Below are 16443 nucleotides of genomic sequence, written 5' to 3' on the forward strand. Positions count from 1 at the left end.
ATACAAAGAGGAATGATGTCAATGATTTGGCTATTGTTATTCTCTTATAGCATTCCATTATCTACATTCAAGAAATTTGAAAACCATTTTTTCAATCAGAGTGGAGTTATTACAATGATATCATGTAACCACCGTGGAATAATACCCATCCAATCCAATTCAATCATTATCAATTTTCCAATAGCTTCATTCGTTATTTCTGCCTAACCATCCTGATTATTCTGCTAGTCCCTTATATCTCATTATTATAATCACTTGACTCTTACCATCAAATAAACTTTTTGCATAGAAAAAGAAAGTTGCCATTTCTCTCATTTAACATGTAGACGCACAGCTGCATCCTCTCGTCAAGCAGTGCGTCATCACTACGGCGAAACTGCATACAAATCAACATATCCGTTTACTAGCAAAATATTTTTGCCCTTTTTTTTCATCATTTATTTTTTCTATAACGATTATTATTTGTTCCACCTTGATGAACATTAAAAATCAAAAGATTGTGTTTTCCAATTATTTGTATCTTTCGATATTGATCGGTACAACTGTCGTCGATATCATAAAACGGAATAAATTTGGTTTTTTCATTTCGTATCATACATTCGTACATTCGAAATTCATATATCGCGATGCGTGTTGTGGAACTTTGTTTAAAATCTTTCCACTACAATATTCATAGTGAATTTATAAATCACCGTTTCGGTTACGCTAAATCATTTTCATTACATAAAAAGAAATTATATCAAAGATATTTTTACAGGAAAAGGAAAAAATAATAATGTTGCAAACTTCATAAATACTTCTAGTACAATTCTCTAGTTCGAATTTACTTTAATAATCGTCGTTACTGACTAAATTCCAAAAAAAAAAAATCTAGTCTCCAAACAAGTAATTAATTTTTTAGAAATTATTTCAGAGACAATTCTATTTCAAATATCTATTGCGAATGGCATTTCAACTCGCTAAAAGAAAATACATTGCACATAAATTCTAATGTAGCAAAAGAAAACATTGACCAAAATGGATTATATCTCTCCTGCTGAGTCTCCCGTTCTTCGTCTCGAAAAAAGTTGAAAACATTCCTTCAAGTGGCCAACGAATGCATCACCTTGGTTAACTTGAAATTTTTATCAACTTAATATTCAGAATTTTAATGTTTTTATAAAAAATATACGAAATTCTCCGCAAAAAAAAAAGAGAATTTTGAAGGAGATAAACTCCATACATCATTCAAAGATGCAAACAGTACTGAAGACAAGTATTTTTCGACATTTAAATTGATGGACTCCACTAAATACCTATTGGTACTGTTGACTAGCACTTTTTAATGTGACTCGGATTTGGTGATTTTTTCCAAATCACATGAAAAATTATAAATCTATTAACTCAATTTTTCTTGAATCTTTCCATATTTTGTATACGCCCGCGGAGATAAATATTCAACAAAAATTGCGCAGTATTTCACGTAATCCGCCATCGAGAATCGTTTTCAGTGAAATGAAAAATGTGTAACTTCCAATAAATTTTCGGGTTCTATCACCGAAAAAATTCGAAAAAGTCACGCAATTTTTCTGCAAGTTTTGGAATCGAACGAAACTTTAACTCCTTGGATGCTGAAGAATTTTTGCGAAACGTTCTGCAAAAATCCTCTCCTCACGGTTTTTCTTGACTCTACCGTGATGGTTATTTATGTGATGATGATTTCTTTGCTTGCAGATTACATGAAATGTTCCGTAATTTTTCTTGAATATTTATCTATGTGTAATCGTGCGTGCGTTACAACTTTTCATAATTTCCCAAGTTTTCAAAAAATAAATTACAGCCCGGTCTTGGCGATTTTTTTTTTTTTCTAGCAAACTCAATTTTTTTCGGAGCTTTATATATATCCTTATTGAGAATTTCATTCGTCGTTGAAGCGTGAAATATACTCAGATATATTTTATATAAATTCTCTTAATTTAGGAAAATTTTCTGTTCCGAAATTGCCTGTGAATCATTTTTCCAGCTATTGGAAAGAGGGAGGAGAAGATTTTCATTTTCATTTCCATAAAATTGGGAATTCTAGTGATGATTTTTTCACTTTGAAAATGTAATCTGCATGAACCAGACATACTTCATTCAATGGATTATTTCTCAACTAGGGATTTCAATCGAAAAACTGACCAAGACATTTTTTGTGGAGAACTTCATGGAAAGTATGGGGAGTATGTACATTTTTTTTTCTTTGGCCTGAGATTGATATTTCCAGAGAAATTTATGAAAATTGAACTAATAAAAAGCAAATTTTAAACTACCATTAGACCATGCTATCATTCATATGGTAGAGGTTATTCGCACCAGATGTATTAATTTCCGACGTCATATTTTCTACAATGCATCTTATAGGATTCGTAGGTACAAATTCAAACATCGATAAGAATAACCATCAGAAAACCATATATTCGAGAAGTGATATAAAAAGGATATAACTTCCCTCAGGCCTTTTTTTCTTCAGAAATAAATATGCATTATAATATTTGCATTATAATTAATCAATTCTCATTATGTTTCTTCCTCATAATAAATATTAACGAGAATAGTGAGTGGAACAAATTGAGAGTTGCTTAATGTTGTCCATTAAAATTATAATTTTGTAGTTAACTGTCTTAAAATCTAAATTTGAGTTCGTCTCAAAGACTACTGCCGTATTCGCTCGATCCTCTTCGATCGTTGTGCTTGATGTAGGTCTCCGAGTACATGCTCTTCGTTCGATCGTCGTACCTGAAATTTTCAATACTCTTTATTAACTGCATCTTCATCTCTCTTTAGTTGTTAACTTGTTTTAATGGACTTATTCGTTTATTTTGACTTAGACGAGAAATCTGATTTCAAATTTATTCATATCTAGGAACGGTATTCTCCTAATGGTCATGTGTATATCTATTTTTTTTTTTTTTTTATCAAAATTGAGTGGAACTAATAATAGTTAAATACGCGTGGCACGGCAATATACGTACATTTCAACGCAGATAATCGGGTTACAATGGGTTACAATTAGTTAAAAATCCATTATTTTAATTCTTTTTTTTATTTTTCATATCCAGGCACTGGAATTACTAACAAGCATCAAAAATCGTATAATAAAATGATAGTATCATATCCTATTTGACTCACTACTCTCAAAAAAAAAAAATAATAATAATCATTTTATTAATAGATTTTTCAAGTTTCTCTTATACGGTATTTTTTCACCTCATTTCATTTAGACAATAACAGTATCATTTCTCATTCTTGTTTATTCTCTGTCAATAACATATTAACCGAGATTGATCAGCATTGGCATTTTCTCTTACATGTCAGATACATAGCTCTTTAAAATAATTAACAAAACTCTGTAACAAAATCAAATCTTTGTCATTAATAATTTTCGATTTGGTACACTATAAGTATGACTTTTTTTTGCAAGAAAGAGTTATTCTATGGTTATTAGATTCTCCGATAATTTCCAGTAATTTCCAGAAAATCTTTTATACCCTCTTCTTTTCGGAAATATAAAAAAAAAAAATGTTTTTTTCAATATAGAGAAGGAGTCGGTGAGCATAAAAGTATTCCTGAAATTTTAAATCAACGAATTATAAATTTCGGCTGAAATCAAATGAGTAAGGTAAAATAGAGTATTATGAGCGATCAATGCACATAGTTTTTTTAAATGATTTCCAGAAATTATTGAAAGCAGCATTAAAGAGTGGAGACCTTCAATAGACTAGACATAATTGTATTCTTAATATAATATAATTCTTCATCTTTTTCAGCCAAACGTGTTAATTTCGTGTTAATTTTCAATGAAGTTTTAGTTGATTCCTCCGAGATTTGCAGACTATGACATTTATTATCCAATCTCGATATTCTCAGGACAAAGTATACGATAGCGAATTTTTTACAACTGGAAAAAAATCGCCGAGCAGCTCAAGTGCTTTCGAAGTACTTTTCAATTCGAATGATATGTCATATCTTACGTCAATTAATACACCTCTATGAATTTTTCCCATTGAAATTGTCTGTAGCCACTTTGCGGAAAAAATGGAAAAAGTTAATAGCTTCTGACGGAATTTTTTAAAAATAAAATTCACTGTGTCCTGAATTATCTCTAATTAAGTTTGAAGAGCCAATAATTTATTAATATTTAACGCGGTCCGTTGATAATGAACTGATCCATCGCTAGGTTTCCATCTCGTTGCTGCCACAACGCTCTATATTGTTTTTTTCCATGGCAGTATATCGGCAGCTCATTATAAGGTGAATCACAAATAGCCTGGTAAGCTAGAAAATGCACAACGGAATGTTTCTAGCGTGTTTGTTTGTAAATTTTTTCACCACACAGACATAGACCGTTTAACAGACTTGACCACATCCAATTATCATTAATTCCGATCAAAGTACGTAGTATATACGCTTGAGTGAATATTTGATATGGACTCGGAAATGAATTCACTAATAATTTCCTTGCTACAACGACCATAATTGTGTTAATGGTGACAGCATAGCCGCTTCTAATTAGACGTCGTGTCAAGTGATAATGGAAGAAAAAAAAAGAAAAGAAAAATAAAATGTGTATTTGATCGAATTAATTGTTTGTGGGAAAATGTGTCAACATTGCCTCATACAACTACTAAGATGAAAGGTACTTATACCATACCTCAGTGATGGTCGACGTATGTCCAATGCCTCGAGATCTAATGGCTCTCTTCTGCAGAGTGAACAAAAAGCACACTGAAGTGTATTCTTGAAGGCCTCCCGGAAGTCGCGATTGAAGTAGGCGTAGATTAGGGGATTTAGGGCGGAATTCGTATAGCCAATCCAAAATACAATGTGAACCACGATATCTGGACAATTACAGTATTGACCACAGAGACTTGTGGTAACATACCAAAGGAAAAATGGTAGCCAGCACACAATAAAAGTGCCCATTATAATACCCAGTGTTCTAGCTGCTTTGTGCTCTCTCTTCATCTTGATAAGATTTTTGTCCTTTGTTGGTGTATGCAGATGATCTATGTTGACTTCGTTTAATGTTAGTGTTTTGGATGAACCGCCGCTATTTAATTCACCATTCAAATTATTCAAATCTCTACTTGGCCTGTGACTTAACAACATAGCATTGCCCATTCTACTGTGCATTTGTTTCTCCTGCCTATTGGCCTCTTTGAATATCGCATAATAAGTTAATGCCATAATTGAACATGGTATCCAAAATGATATACTCGATGATAATATAGCATAGGGTTCATTAACTTTGAATTCACAAATATCGGGATGATTTTGACGATGTTTGTTGTTGTCTGATGTTGTATACCAACCGTTGAAAATGGGTAAAAAGGATATCACTGCAGGGGCAAGCCAGCAAGCCATCAGCATATAAGCGACGACTCTCTTAGTCATATATGTCCTGTACTTTAATGGCTTCACAATGGCCACATACCGATCGACTGATATACACATGAGATGTAGTATAGAACTTGTACTGAAATAAACGTCTAAAGAGTTCCATACATCACACATAAACAAACCGAACAACCAACGCCCAGTCACTTGTACACTCAGATTGAATGTCATTGCGAACATTGCTACTAGCATATCAGCAAATGCTAGTGATACAACAAAGTAATTTGTTATGATACGTAATTTTCGGTGTCTCATCACTGACACTATCACCAATAAATTACCAAATACAGCGGCAATTATGATGAAACCGAGAAAACATCCCTTTGAGAGGGCAACAGGCATCTCAGGCCACAATAACGTCCCATTAGTAGTAGTAGTAGTAGTAGTAGCAGTAGTAGTAGTACTTGTTGTTGCTGTTGTTGTTGTTGTTGTTTTGTTGACTGTATTCTCGAATGTGTTAATTAACTTCGCCAACGGAGTCGTCGTGTCCATAGGATGCGACGAATCCGGCGTCGTCGCCATCCTCGGCTCAACGGAGACGACGACGACGGCGACCGCGATTATCAGTATTATTCGGATTATCTCCGTCAATATCTTTAGGATTGCGTATTTAGAATTGATTAAGTTATTGATGTACTGACAAGATGTTGTACTAAAATGGATCTCATCTTTCTCGACGAGCCATTGCTCGACGACCGGATGGCCGACCCAGTCAAAAACACTTGCCAGATTCAACGGGGCTTATTCTTCCGTCAAGTTGAAATTCACCAACATCTGGAACAAAAATTGAGGAAAATTATTCATTTTTAGTTTTTCATGTTGTTAATTTAAAATAGACAAAGCATATATACTTTTCTTAACCGCTAACCTCATTGCCTAACTCCTTCAAATTATTCCAACAAGAATAAAAAATAATAAAATTAGCATAGGGCTGTACAAATGCCCGATAATATTCCTCTCATTGGAATTCAATCAACAACTGAATCTTAGCATCACTTGTGACGACCCTAATATTTCTTGATGATGATCCTATTGCTTCCGTCTCCTCGTCAGCCCAGAAAGTTGACTATGTGCTATCAATTGTTTCATTACCGAGTGCCACGACGGGGTTGTCCAAAAAGTCATCACTCTCAGATATGAGTTACCGGGGTACGCTCCCGCTCCCGCTTCCGCTCCCGCTCCTACTCACACTCACACTCACGCTCATGTAAGCACTGGTAAATTATATTTTTTCCATTTTTTATTAAAACTAGGATACAACTTCTAGCATATCGATTACCTCTCTTTTTTTTCTATCATTATCATCATTATTGACTAATTGAATATTCAATAATAAACGAAATATTGAAAATTAAAATTGGAAAATTGGAAATTCAAAAGTTAATCAAAGACAAGAGACACAGTGAGAAACAAATTTTTAATTACAATTTTTTTTTTCTTCCTGTACTCATTCGATGCACTTTTTTCCATTAAAGTTTATTTTAATGGATCATCATAAGTCATATTCACCGAAATAATGGAAATGAAAATGATTATGTAAATTATTTATAGGTATGATTGTAATATTTTTAGCATATTCTCCTGACAATCATTACTTCACGGGTTTTCAAAATGGCAAAAATCTGTAATCCTGCGTGGTATGTATCCAAAATTTTTCAATGCATATATTTGCAGCCTATAGGCAATGGTGGCTCAAAATTTTACTTATATTTCATTGTAGGAAAACTAATATTTTCAAATCACATAACACCTAACCATGTAAGTAAAAGCAGTTGGCGAGCTAAATGAGCATTGTGCAATAGACAGTGTATTCATATCATTGTTCGTGTCAACTGTAGACAACCAAAATAAATACCTATTCATTTCGGAACCATTTAGATTTCTGTTTCTTAAATTTCTCACAAAATTGTAATTTTTTTTCATGAGTTATTCTATCATTCGATTCTCTAGCTATCTAACTAGTGGCTTCCATCTCTCCCCCTTCTTAATGAAATGTCAAGAGGAGAGTGTGGACGGTTTTCAACAGAATTGTGATAAAAAAAGATATTCGTCACGCGGACGTAATACATCGAATTGGCCTCGAATGTAGTGCATTACGTCCTTAAGATAAAAATAACTACTTAATTGCCTGAAATCTTGTTTAAGATGTATAAAAATTTTTGCAAATAAAAGAGCCAGCATTTATGGAATTCACTCATTCTGATTTCTGTATGCTCATTTCTAAATGGAAAGCTACAGCTATACGAATAAACGTGTCGCGATATTGGCAATTGATTGATTGATTTTTTTTTATTTTGATGCATTGTAATTAGATGAGATGAATTTTGGAATGTAAGCCGAGACCGTAATGTATTGATATATATAGAAGAATATCGCTCTAGTGTTGCAACAATACATAATATATAAAAAAAATTTTTCACGTTCTCTATTATCCAAAAAATGAAGTTGCTGAAGTATCCACTTGTCTCTTGCTGTCTAATCATTATTTAATTAGACATCCTGATTTCAAAGTTTTACAGCTCACACGATTGACGAATAGTATCCAGTCCATAAATCCATTTGAAAAGCATAAATGTTGCAACCAAATTTTGTTTGAAATATTCTGGAAAAAAAATGAAATAAATGAATGTATCCGCTTGACTTTCATCGAGTACAGGGCCTATTTACATTTTTTTTTCTCGTCACTCAGGTATTCCAGCACGCCATACATTAACTATTTATTAAAATAATTATCCAGTCCTGTAATTAATATAGCCAAATGTTGTCAAATAATTTGAGAAATATTCTATATGATACTGCATCCTACTTCCAGAACGTGTGCTTTTTTTGTATGCTTTTTTTGTATGCTCGGTGTAGTAGGTGACACTTAGTGGAAAGATTTTGCCTGCCAACTTGATGGAAGTAACACTCTGATCAAAAGCAGTCGCAGATGCAACGGGCAACTTGGCGGCGAAAATCAACCACTGATCGCTATTTGCTTCTTTATCTTGACAAAGAAAATTTTAAATATACACTTTCGATCTAAAAACTAAAAATGTAAACAACATTTTGTCCAATCTTATCAATTTTCAGGAAGAAAACAAAAATATTAATTACGTAAAATGGTATGCCTAAATCGCTATCCAATTAGGCGCACGCGTAGCACGTTCGCTTTCAGGTAATTTAAAAATAGCATTGTACAATTTAATAATAGAAGGTAGTGTGCTAGAAATTGCGATGTTTTGTATTGTATTTTATGATTGGTTCTTAATTTTTGTTTGTATACTATTAAGCTCAATATATGGGCACCATGAAATTTATTTATTGAAACACATGGATAGTAGAACGAACTAGAACGAATCTTGAATCGCTAATTCAGGAGGCAAACCAACAATTACATCCTTGTATTCAAATTCTCTTCAATCAATTCAATTTGATCAGTGAAATGTTTCTCAATTAACTAAAAAAGTATAAGATTTTTTTCTCCAATATTAATTCTCGCAGGTGATCTTCCTTTCATAGATTAAAGACTAGTTGTTATGTTCACGAGTATATTGAATATTTCCAAGAAAACAATAAAAAAAAAAAAAAACGTGAAAAGGCAAAAGCACTTTAGTATCGCATGCATCCTTGACAACGACCGCCAGTTCCGGTCGTTCATTACGCAACGACATCATTCAATTACACGTCTCAAGGTTTTCCGTATTGCCCGTCGGTCCGGCTTACTGAATGTAATGCATTGCACCCGTGATCATTTATAATATTATAAATATCCTTACATTATCCACTGAGAAGCTATCTAGGAATAATGATTTAGCAAAAGGCTGCATTGAAATTCAAACGTTTAACATGTCAATATAAATATATAAAAATGTCAATATCAAAAGATAGAAAATAATCTGACAAACACTTGACCAATTTAATAATATTTTATACATCAAGGGCGGGAGAAAGTCAATTTTCTACCGCTCATCGGTATAAAAAAAAAAAAGTATAAAAACTCTGCCTGTAGGTGTGTGGAAAAGTTTAGTAACTCTGAAACGAATTATTTAGTGTGCCTCATGCATGATGTTAGAAAAAAATTACAATCTGTTGTTTAAAAATAATGTATATATGTATTATGTAAAAATTCAAATTCGTTTTATCATTTTTTTTTAATTGCCATTTGTTAATCCACAATTATTGAACTTGTGAGGTAATTTTTATTGAACTCCTCTTACGTTGATATGTTGATAAAAGACATTAAACACGTCAAAAATGGATGCAATAACTGCTGCTCAATACTTTTGATCGCACATGGAATTCGACGATCTACCGCCACTGAAACAACCACGTGCTATTGTCATAAATTGCTTAATTGTCGCTTTCAAAAATTTTCCGTGAATTATTTTAACACAAATTAGTTTACCAATTATCAACAGCATTTTATTTTTGTTTTTTTTTTTTTTATCTTATTCAACAGTTATTCTACGGCGCAATCATACTGAAGCTGGAGATTACTGAAAATATGCCAAAAAAAAAACATGTTTTTCTGGCAGGTATTATGAAATATTTGACTTTTTAACGGCCTGATTGAACAATTCCATTGCAAATCACATAATTCTAATGACTTACCCACTCTATGTCGCAGGTTCCCACCATTCTCATCCTTAGTCATTATGTATTCACTCTTCCTGCTGCCTTTGCTGCCGTCCGAAGGGTCGCTGTTGTGTAGCATTTGATACGTCCCAAAATACAGCAAAGTCAGGAGACTTCTGCGCCATGTCGACCAAAACGCTCCCCAGTCTTCGTCTTAGCCGTTCTGCATCCTCTGGAAATATAAATAATGAGTTTATAAAAATATATGAATCTAAATTATTAAAAAATTGAAGGATTGACTATTTAATCAAGAAATGTTTTTACGATTTTTCAGTTTAATTTTATCCATTTTTAAATTTAAAAAAATACGTGGTAACGTTGTATAAATTGTGTGATATAAACCACAATGATTTCCAATTCCCAAATGAAAGACTTATACCATACTTTGGCAAAAATTTTGCATTTATTAATATTCTTTCAAACTGTCCTTAAATTTTGTCTGAAAATATGAGACTTGGATAATAAAAAATTATCGGAAATATGAAGATTTAACATTTCTTGCGTAAACATTTATACGACCTTCTCGTTCAGCCTCTGGCTGAGTCTTGTCCACCTGCAGATTCTCCAGTCTGGGCCTCAGCCGAAACTGCGCTGCATCTCTTTCAAGACGTCGAAAAAACATTGGATAAATACGGAGCATAGTTCCACCAGCTGAAACAATTGCATTTTCATGATCCAACAGATAAGGTGGAGTGTAATGAGTTGAAATGGATGGAAATTTCATTGGCAATGAGAAAATTAATAGTCGCTTCAATTGCCAGACTATCTAACTGACTGTGTAGATAGACTATTGTAGGATCAAACTCCACTTGGGCATGTTGAAATTTTTCGATATTTGACATTAAAAAAAAAAATTAATTTTATTATGCATTCGAATTAAGCTGCCTCTTTACTTCTCCTCTGAGCCAAAATATCGCATAAACACTTCTTAATCGAATAGTAAATCTTCAGTCTTTGAATTTTACATGCACAAAAATATTTTTGTATCAGTTTGAATGGAATTTGAGAATTATTCCAAATTATTGAATCCAGTCTATTAGACACGAGTTCACCTAGGTAGTTACCGTGAGTTGATGTGCTAATTAATTCAACTTTTCAAAATTAAACGATAATTTCTTGACTTTGCATGGAGCAAGCTGTATAGTATTGTCTTGAAATGCTTGCGAAATTCAATTTCAAAAACAGTATTAATAGTTGTTTATAATCCACTACTCCATTTATTTCTATTATTCTGAATTTGCCATTTCCGAATTTTAGTCAATAGTATTTTTCGTTCGGGAAATCTGAAGAAGAAAAGTCATAAACAGACTTGACATAAACAGCTTGACATTTGATTGTTGAAAGATTGTTGAGTGGTGGGTTCGCGGGTTCGCAGGTTGACGGGTTCGCAGGTTGACGGGTTCGCGGGTTCGCGGGTTCGCGGGTTCGCGGGTTCGCGGGTTCGTGGGGTTGAGACTGGCAAGGGGAAATCCGCTGAGGTCCGCAGCGCCGTGCACGGCCTTTATAGGTACTGGTCCATCATAACTTAACAGGATAGGGAATGTCAATCCGTTGCCATGCACGTATCTTCTCTATTATTGATCTAAATAGAATGACAGTTATACTGATGGGAAAGGATGGAGTGATTAAAGACATGAGACTGCAACGGGGAGAGCCGCAGATTCAAATCCCAGGCGTTTACGCCAATTTTCTAATGGTTTTAGCAACGGGCTCAGTTTAATTTAGTGACGAGATCTCTCGTAAAAGAGATCATGGTACATGATGAAAGTTTCACATCTCACGTTTTCACGTTGGGTTTTTCTTCATCACATATTAACCAATGCACAAAAAAAGAATATGTTTAATAATATTTCTCAAGAGCTCATAGGCGAGTTATATACTTAAACTTCGTGTATAGATAGACGATGGGATTGGTTGGGTTAAAATATTCCACTAGTCATATTGTGGAAAAATGCTTAGTGCTCCTGCTGCTGTAATCTTACACAGACCAAGTGCTGTCGCTGTCTCTAGTGAAAATACTACCGCTAGCCATTTTAAAAGCTCATGCAAGAAAAAACAAGTAGGCGACCGCAAGGATGCGACTGCACGCATGAGTTAATAAGATGAGTGTGAATGTCTTCCTTTGCAATCAATACATTGATGGCGGGCTTATCAATTGTTTAGGCATCATTATTCACTACTTTATTGTATTTCTAAGAATGAAATTTCTTCATGTGTTACCACATGAAGCCTGAATAAAAAGTCTAATAATAAAAGGATTAAAGCAAATGTTGTCAGTCATAAAAATGAAGGGATTAGATTGAATGGAAATATTGTCAGAAATTGAAAATGATTGTGAATTTTTGAGATTGAATGTCAAAAAATTTGAATGAAACACATTTGTTGATCGAATCATCATTTAATTTTTTTTCACTGATGAGGTATACGTTAGTTGTACTGTACACCAGCATGACACATCCTCATTTTGAAAAAAAAAAAGCAAAAAAATGATGGTACATTGAATGGCAGTGATAGGAAAAACCCTTGCGCGCAATCACAATCTGTCATTTAGTATGTCGCGCCATAGAGCGTTAAATTGTAATTTACAGACAACTCACTGAATAGGTATCATATGTATTTCGATATGATGGCAGCAGAAAGCCAAGTCAAAGTAGCACTCTTTCTGCCAGTGTTGAATATTGTTGTGATATGCCATTTCATAACTATAATTGTTAATTTCAAATAATGTTTTTCGTAAGTACAGATTTCATGCACGTGAATATATTCTCAGTACCTAGCACGATTAAAAAAATTCTCGATGAATCATCACATTTTCTAAATATCCTTCGTTTACTTCGATTACTTCAAAATTTTCACATTCTTAATATATTTTGGTTGAAATTCTGGGGCATGGAGCCAAAATTGCTATTTTTACTTATAAAATTGAATGTCGCACGCCAACTAATTCATCGCCAAGATATTTTTACGGAAAAACAATGATGTGCAACTCCCACCTTAAAGTGAATGTTCCATAGCCTATGTATTGATCTCAATTTCACAGGTAATTGGATATTATATATATATATATATATAAATCATCAATATCATGATCACGAATAAAATTTGCGAAAATTCAATCAATACCGACTATAATTCTCCAATGGATAGTATAGAGAAATTGAGGTAAATGAGAGAACTACCGAATAATATAAGCAGTCTTGCCGCATCAACCCACTAGGTAGACTGCAGCACATTAAAGCTTGGAGGTCGTTCAGACTCATTTGTTTGGAGAAGTTAGCACGCTATGGACTTGGGCCATTGCATTAACTGGGCCCCGACACTAGCCCTGAACATGTGATAAAATATTGATCGAGCTGTTATTAATCACTGGCCATAATATATACTCCTGTTTGCAAATACATGTGGCAGAAACTACCTGATTCAATAGGATTTTCTCTGCCTTTATTTATCTTATTCTTACTCAAATATGGTTAAAATTATGCATAAACATTACATTATTTTATTTATGACAAAATTGAATCATCTCTAAAATATGAATGCTTTAACTCCAAATTCTCAATGTTTTCCCATATTATATTTTCCATATTATTTCGCAAGAAGTTTCATTCAAAATCAACAATATTTTTTAACATAATAATTTAATTATTATTACCACTTGTTCAATCTATTATTATGAATTCTTATTAATGGGTATAGGTTAGCTGAAGAGCCAGTGATGAATAGGTGAAATGAATGAACGAATAACTAATTACGCGAAAATGAGAATATCATTGATTCAACGCTCAATTTAATATTTCCATTAATAAATCTATATCGTACTTATAAGCAGATAATTCACTGGTATATCGTATTCCATTGAATGCTATAGCGAATAATTAATTATGTCATTATTATTAATATTACATGCAGAAATTTCGCTATTCAAATTTGAGCCAATAGATTTGCACTGCTTCGCGTTATTTATTATAATCTACACAGAACCTGGTTTAGTCGTTGATAAATAATTTACTATTTTTCCTAAAAGTTCTTCCCTTCAATTAGTCAGAAACGAGTAAATGAAATACTTGGGCAAAGACAACCTATCAAAAATTTATCTGGTTTATGCCTTTCCACATGACAGGAATGCGTCAAATTTTGCTGAAAAATCTCTCATGCTGCGCAGTCGACATTTTCCAACAGCAAGATTTGACACATTCTCTTGTCTATGTGTAATAGAATAATTGAATAAACCTGGAGTATTTTTCAAGTACTTAGTATATTACTGCTGCTAATTTGAAATACTTTGGAAACGAATATGATATCCTTCTGCTTCCATTGAAGAATATTAAATTTGGCAAATATCGAAGTTGTCTTGTCTCTTTCTCACGTATAGAATGATTTTATTTTTGGGTTTGAAGGACTTGGAATAACCAAAAGTTGAAATTGTACGTATACTAGTATTTATGTGAGAATGGCCTGTTACAATATATACTTAATCTTCGCATTAATGAAAAATATTAAAAATTAAGAATATACGGCATAAAGAATTGATGGGAAAACTCACACTGAACTCTTCTTAATTAACGTCTCTTCTTAATTAATCCACAATTTGTAAAATTTGGTTCATTTCCACTAATGAACAAACACTAATAAAGATGGAATCGATGCACTGAAGAAAATTATAAGAACGAATAAATAAAATTTGTTGAGAAAGATGGAGTCAAAAGTGACTCTGCTCGTATAAATTCATCAAATAACACTGCACTGCACTGCACTGCACTGCACTGCACTGCCCTGCACTGCACTGTGGTGTCTTCGGCGTTACCGTACAAACAAATGAGCCTACTGTTCCACTGTGCTGTAGTCACAGGCTCCTTTTACACAGACGTTAATTGTATGGAGATATCATTGAGCGCGAAACTAAAAGCCAACATATTTAATTAAACAATTTATTATTTTTCAATGATGATTCCACCTGATTTTCCATCAAACTTGGTGCATCACTGATTGCGAATCCTTTTTCCACACTGATTCATTGAAATTCACACAAATATCTTAGTCGATGGCAAAAAGGTGAATCACTCATTACTAACTTCACTGGAGTCGTTGAAGTTTTATTCTTTTGGAATTTCTTTGGTATATATTGGAAGAAACACTTGGAATATTTGATGTATTTATTTGAGCACTGTTAGTTAATGAGTATAGTTTTGAGGCGTCGAATGGAAAATGATGATAATGTTTTTCGATGGCAATAGCCATCTATGAATAACAAAGCGACTGAGTGAGAGAGAGCGAATTGTATTGCGCGGGCGCATATATAAAATCTCGCTATGTGGTAGGTTGGCCGCGACTGAATCGAATGCCCGAGTCCCACGGAGTCGACCGGCCGTGCTTGAATGAGCCTCGACAGACCAACGGCGAGGGGTGGCAAAAAAGAGGATAGAGAACGCGCCCAAGTGAGAGGGAGAGGAAGAAAGTGGAGGGGAATATTTACGATTACCCGGGTATAGGTCGAAGAGAGGGAGGCGGCAGGAGGCAGGAGGCAGGAGGCAGGAGGCAGGAGGTAGGAGGTAGGAGGTAGGAGGCAGGAGGCAGGCGGCAAGCTCTGCGCCAGGTGCTTAGGGTGAAGGAGGAGAAGGGTAAAAGGCCAATGCGAGGGCTGCCACCGGCGATCGTGACCCTCTTCCTTCACTTCTCATTTTTATTTCTATCCCTCTCGATACAAACTAAATTACACATCATATCATATCATATCATTTCATTTCATTTCCCATCCTCTATCTACCAATTATATTTTATTTCAAAGAAACCACAACATTTACTAATGTTTTTGTCTCAGTCACTTCATGTACATCTACAGCTACAAGGACAAGCTATGTTGAATTTTAAGGCCTTAGTCGATCTTAGTTGCAAGGTTGTTCGATTAAAATCAAATAATATAAATTTTCACCCTTGTCTGTGAACAGCTTTTCTCGTAAATATTATAATATTAGATGGAAGTACGCCTTAATTGTATAAAATAACAAAAGTATTTACAGTCGTATGTCGACCAATGAACAACATTTTTTATCACATCAGTTAAAATTTTTTTAAACATAGAAGATAGAAAATTGGTGATATAAAAGGGTGTTTCATTTTTTTTTTCCGGCACTCGACAAAAGTTCAATAAGACGAACAAATTTGCAGGTGAAATCTTTTAATAATACGAGCAATCTGTAAAACGGTCATCCTATAAGAATAACTTGTAGTTTACCTTTTACGATTTATTTGCATAAGTTGAGATTATGGATGTGATTGACACATTACGCGTGGCACGATTGTGTCAATCACAAATAATTATTTGGAAATAATAAAAATTGTTAAAAATCAACATTCCAAAAGTTTTATTTTTAGAAAGACTGGAAAATACCTGGATCGATTTTGATATAA

The 16443-nt window shown here is 33.7% G+C and overlaps 1 protein-coding gene and 1 long non-coding RNA gene across 5 annotated transcripts; one reads left to right on the plus strand and one right to left on the minus strand.

Annotated features, from left to right (window-relative positions):
• Positions 1-18: 18 nt before the first annotated feature.
• Positions 19-10103, minus strand: LOC105265134 (octopamine receptor beta-2R-like). Of its 4 annotated transcripts, XM_011302486.1 has the most exons (4): positions 10012-10103; positions 9618-9717; positions 4673-6192; positions 19-2757 (listed from the first exon to the last, which is right to left on the minus strand). In XM_011302486.1, the coding sequence occupies exons 3-4, from the start codon at positions 5938-5940 to the stop codon at positions 2667-2669; spliced, it is 1359 nt and encodes a 452-aa protein (XP_011300788.1). In that variant the 5' UTR covers positions 5941-6192; positions 9618-9717; positions 10012-10103; the 3' UTR covers positions 19-2666. The 4 variants fall into 4 exon arrangements, with proteins under 4 accessions (XP_011300788.1, XP_011300779.1, XP_011300796.1 ...); XM_011302477.1 differs by lacking the exon at positions 9618-9717 and having other exon boundaries at positions 10012-10100; XM_011302494.1 differs by lacking the exons at positions 9618-9717; positions 10012-10103 and adding an exon at positions 6270-6590.
• LOC105265131 (uncharacterized) lies at positions 8414-10107 on the plus strand. Its single transcript, XR_892050.1, has 3 exons — positions 8414-8575; positions 9860-9935; positions 10028-10107. It is a non-coding gene; the product is annotated as an uncharacterized lncRNA (long non-coding RNA).
• The last annotated feature ends 6336 nt before the right edge of the window (positions 10108-16443 follow it).

Source organism: Fopius arisanus, unplaced genomic scaffold (genome assembly GCF_000806365.1).
Source record: "Fopius arisanus strain USDA-PBARC FA_bdor unplaced genomic scaffold, ASM80636v1 scaffold00001, whole genome shotgun sequence".
NCBI classification, from domain to species: domain Eukaryota; kingdom Metazoa; phylum Arthropoda; class Insecta; order Hymenoptera; family Braconidae; genus Fopius; species Fopius arisanus.

Bases quoted from the DNA above. Each gene is read 5' to 3' on its own strand.
- LOC105265134 (XM_011302486.1), bottom strand. From the start codon at position 5,940: ATGGCGACGACGCCGGATTCGTCGCATCCTATGGACACGACGACTCCG. The intron at 2,758-4,672 runs GTATGGTATAAG...TGAAAATTTCAG, and splicing joins ATACGTCGACCATCACTGAG to GTACGACGATCGAACGAAGA.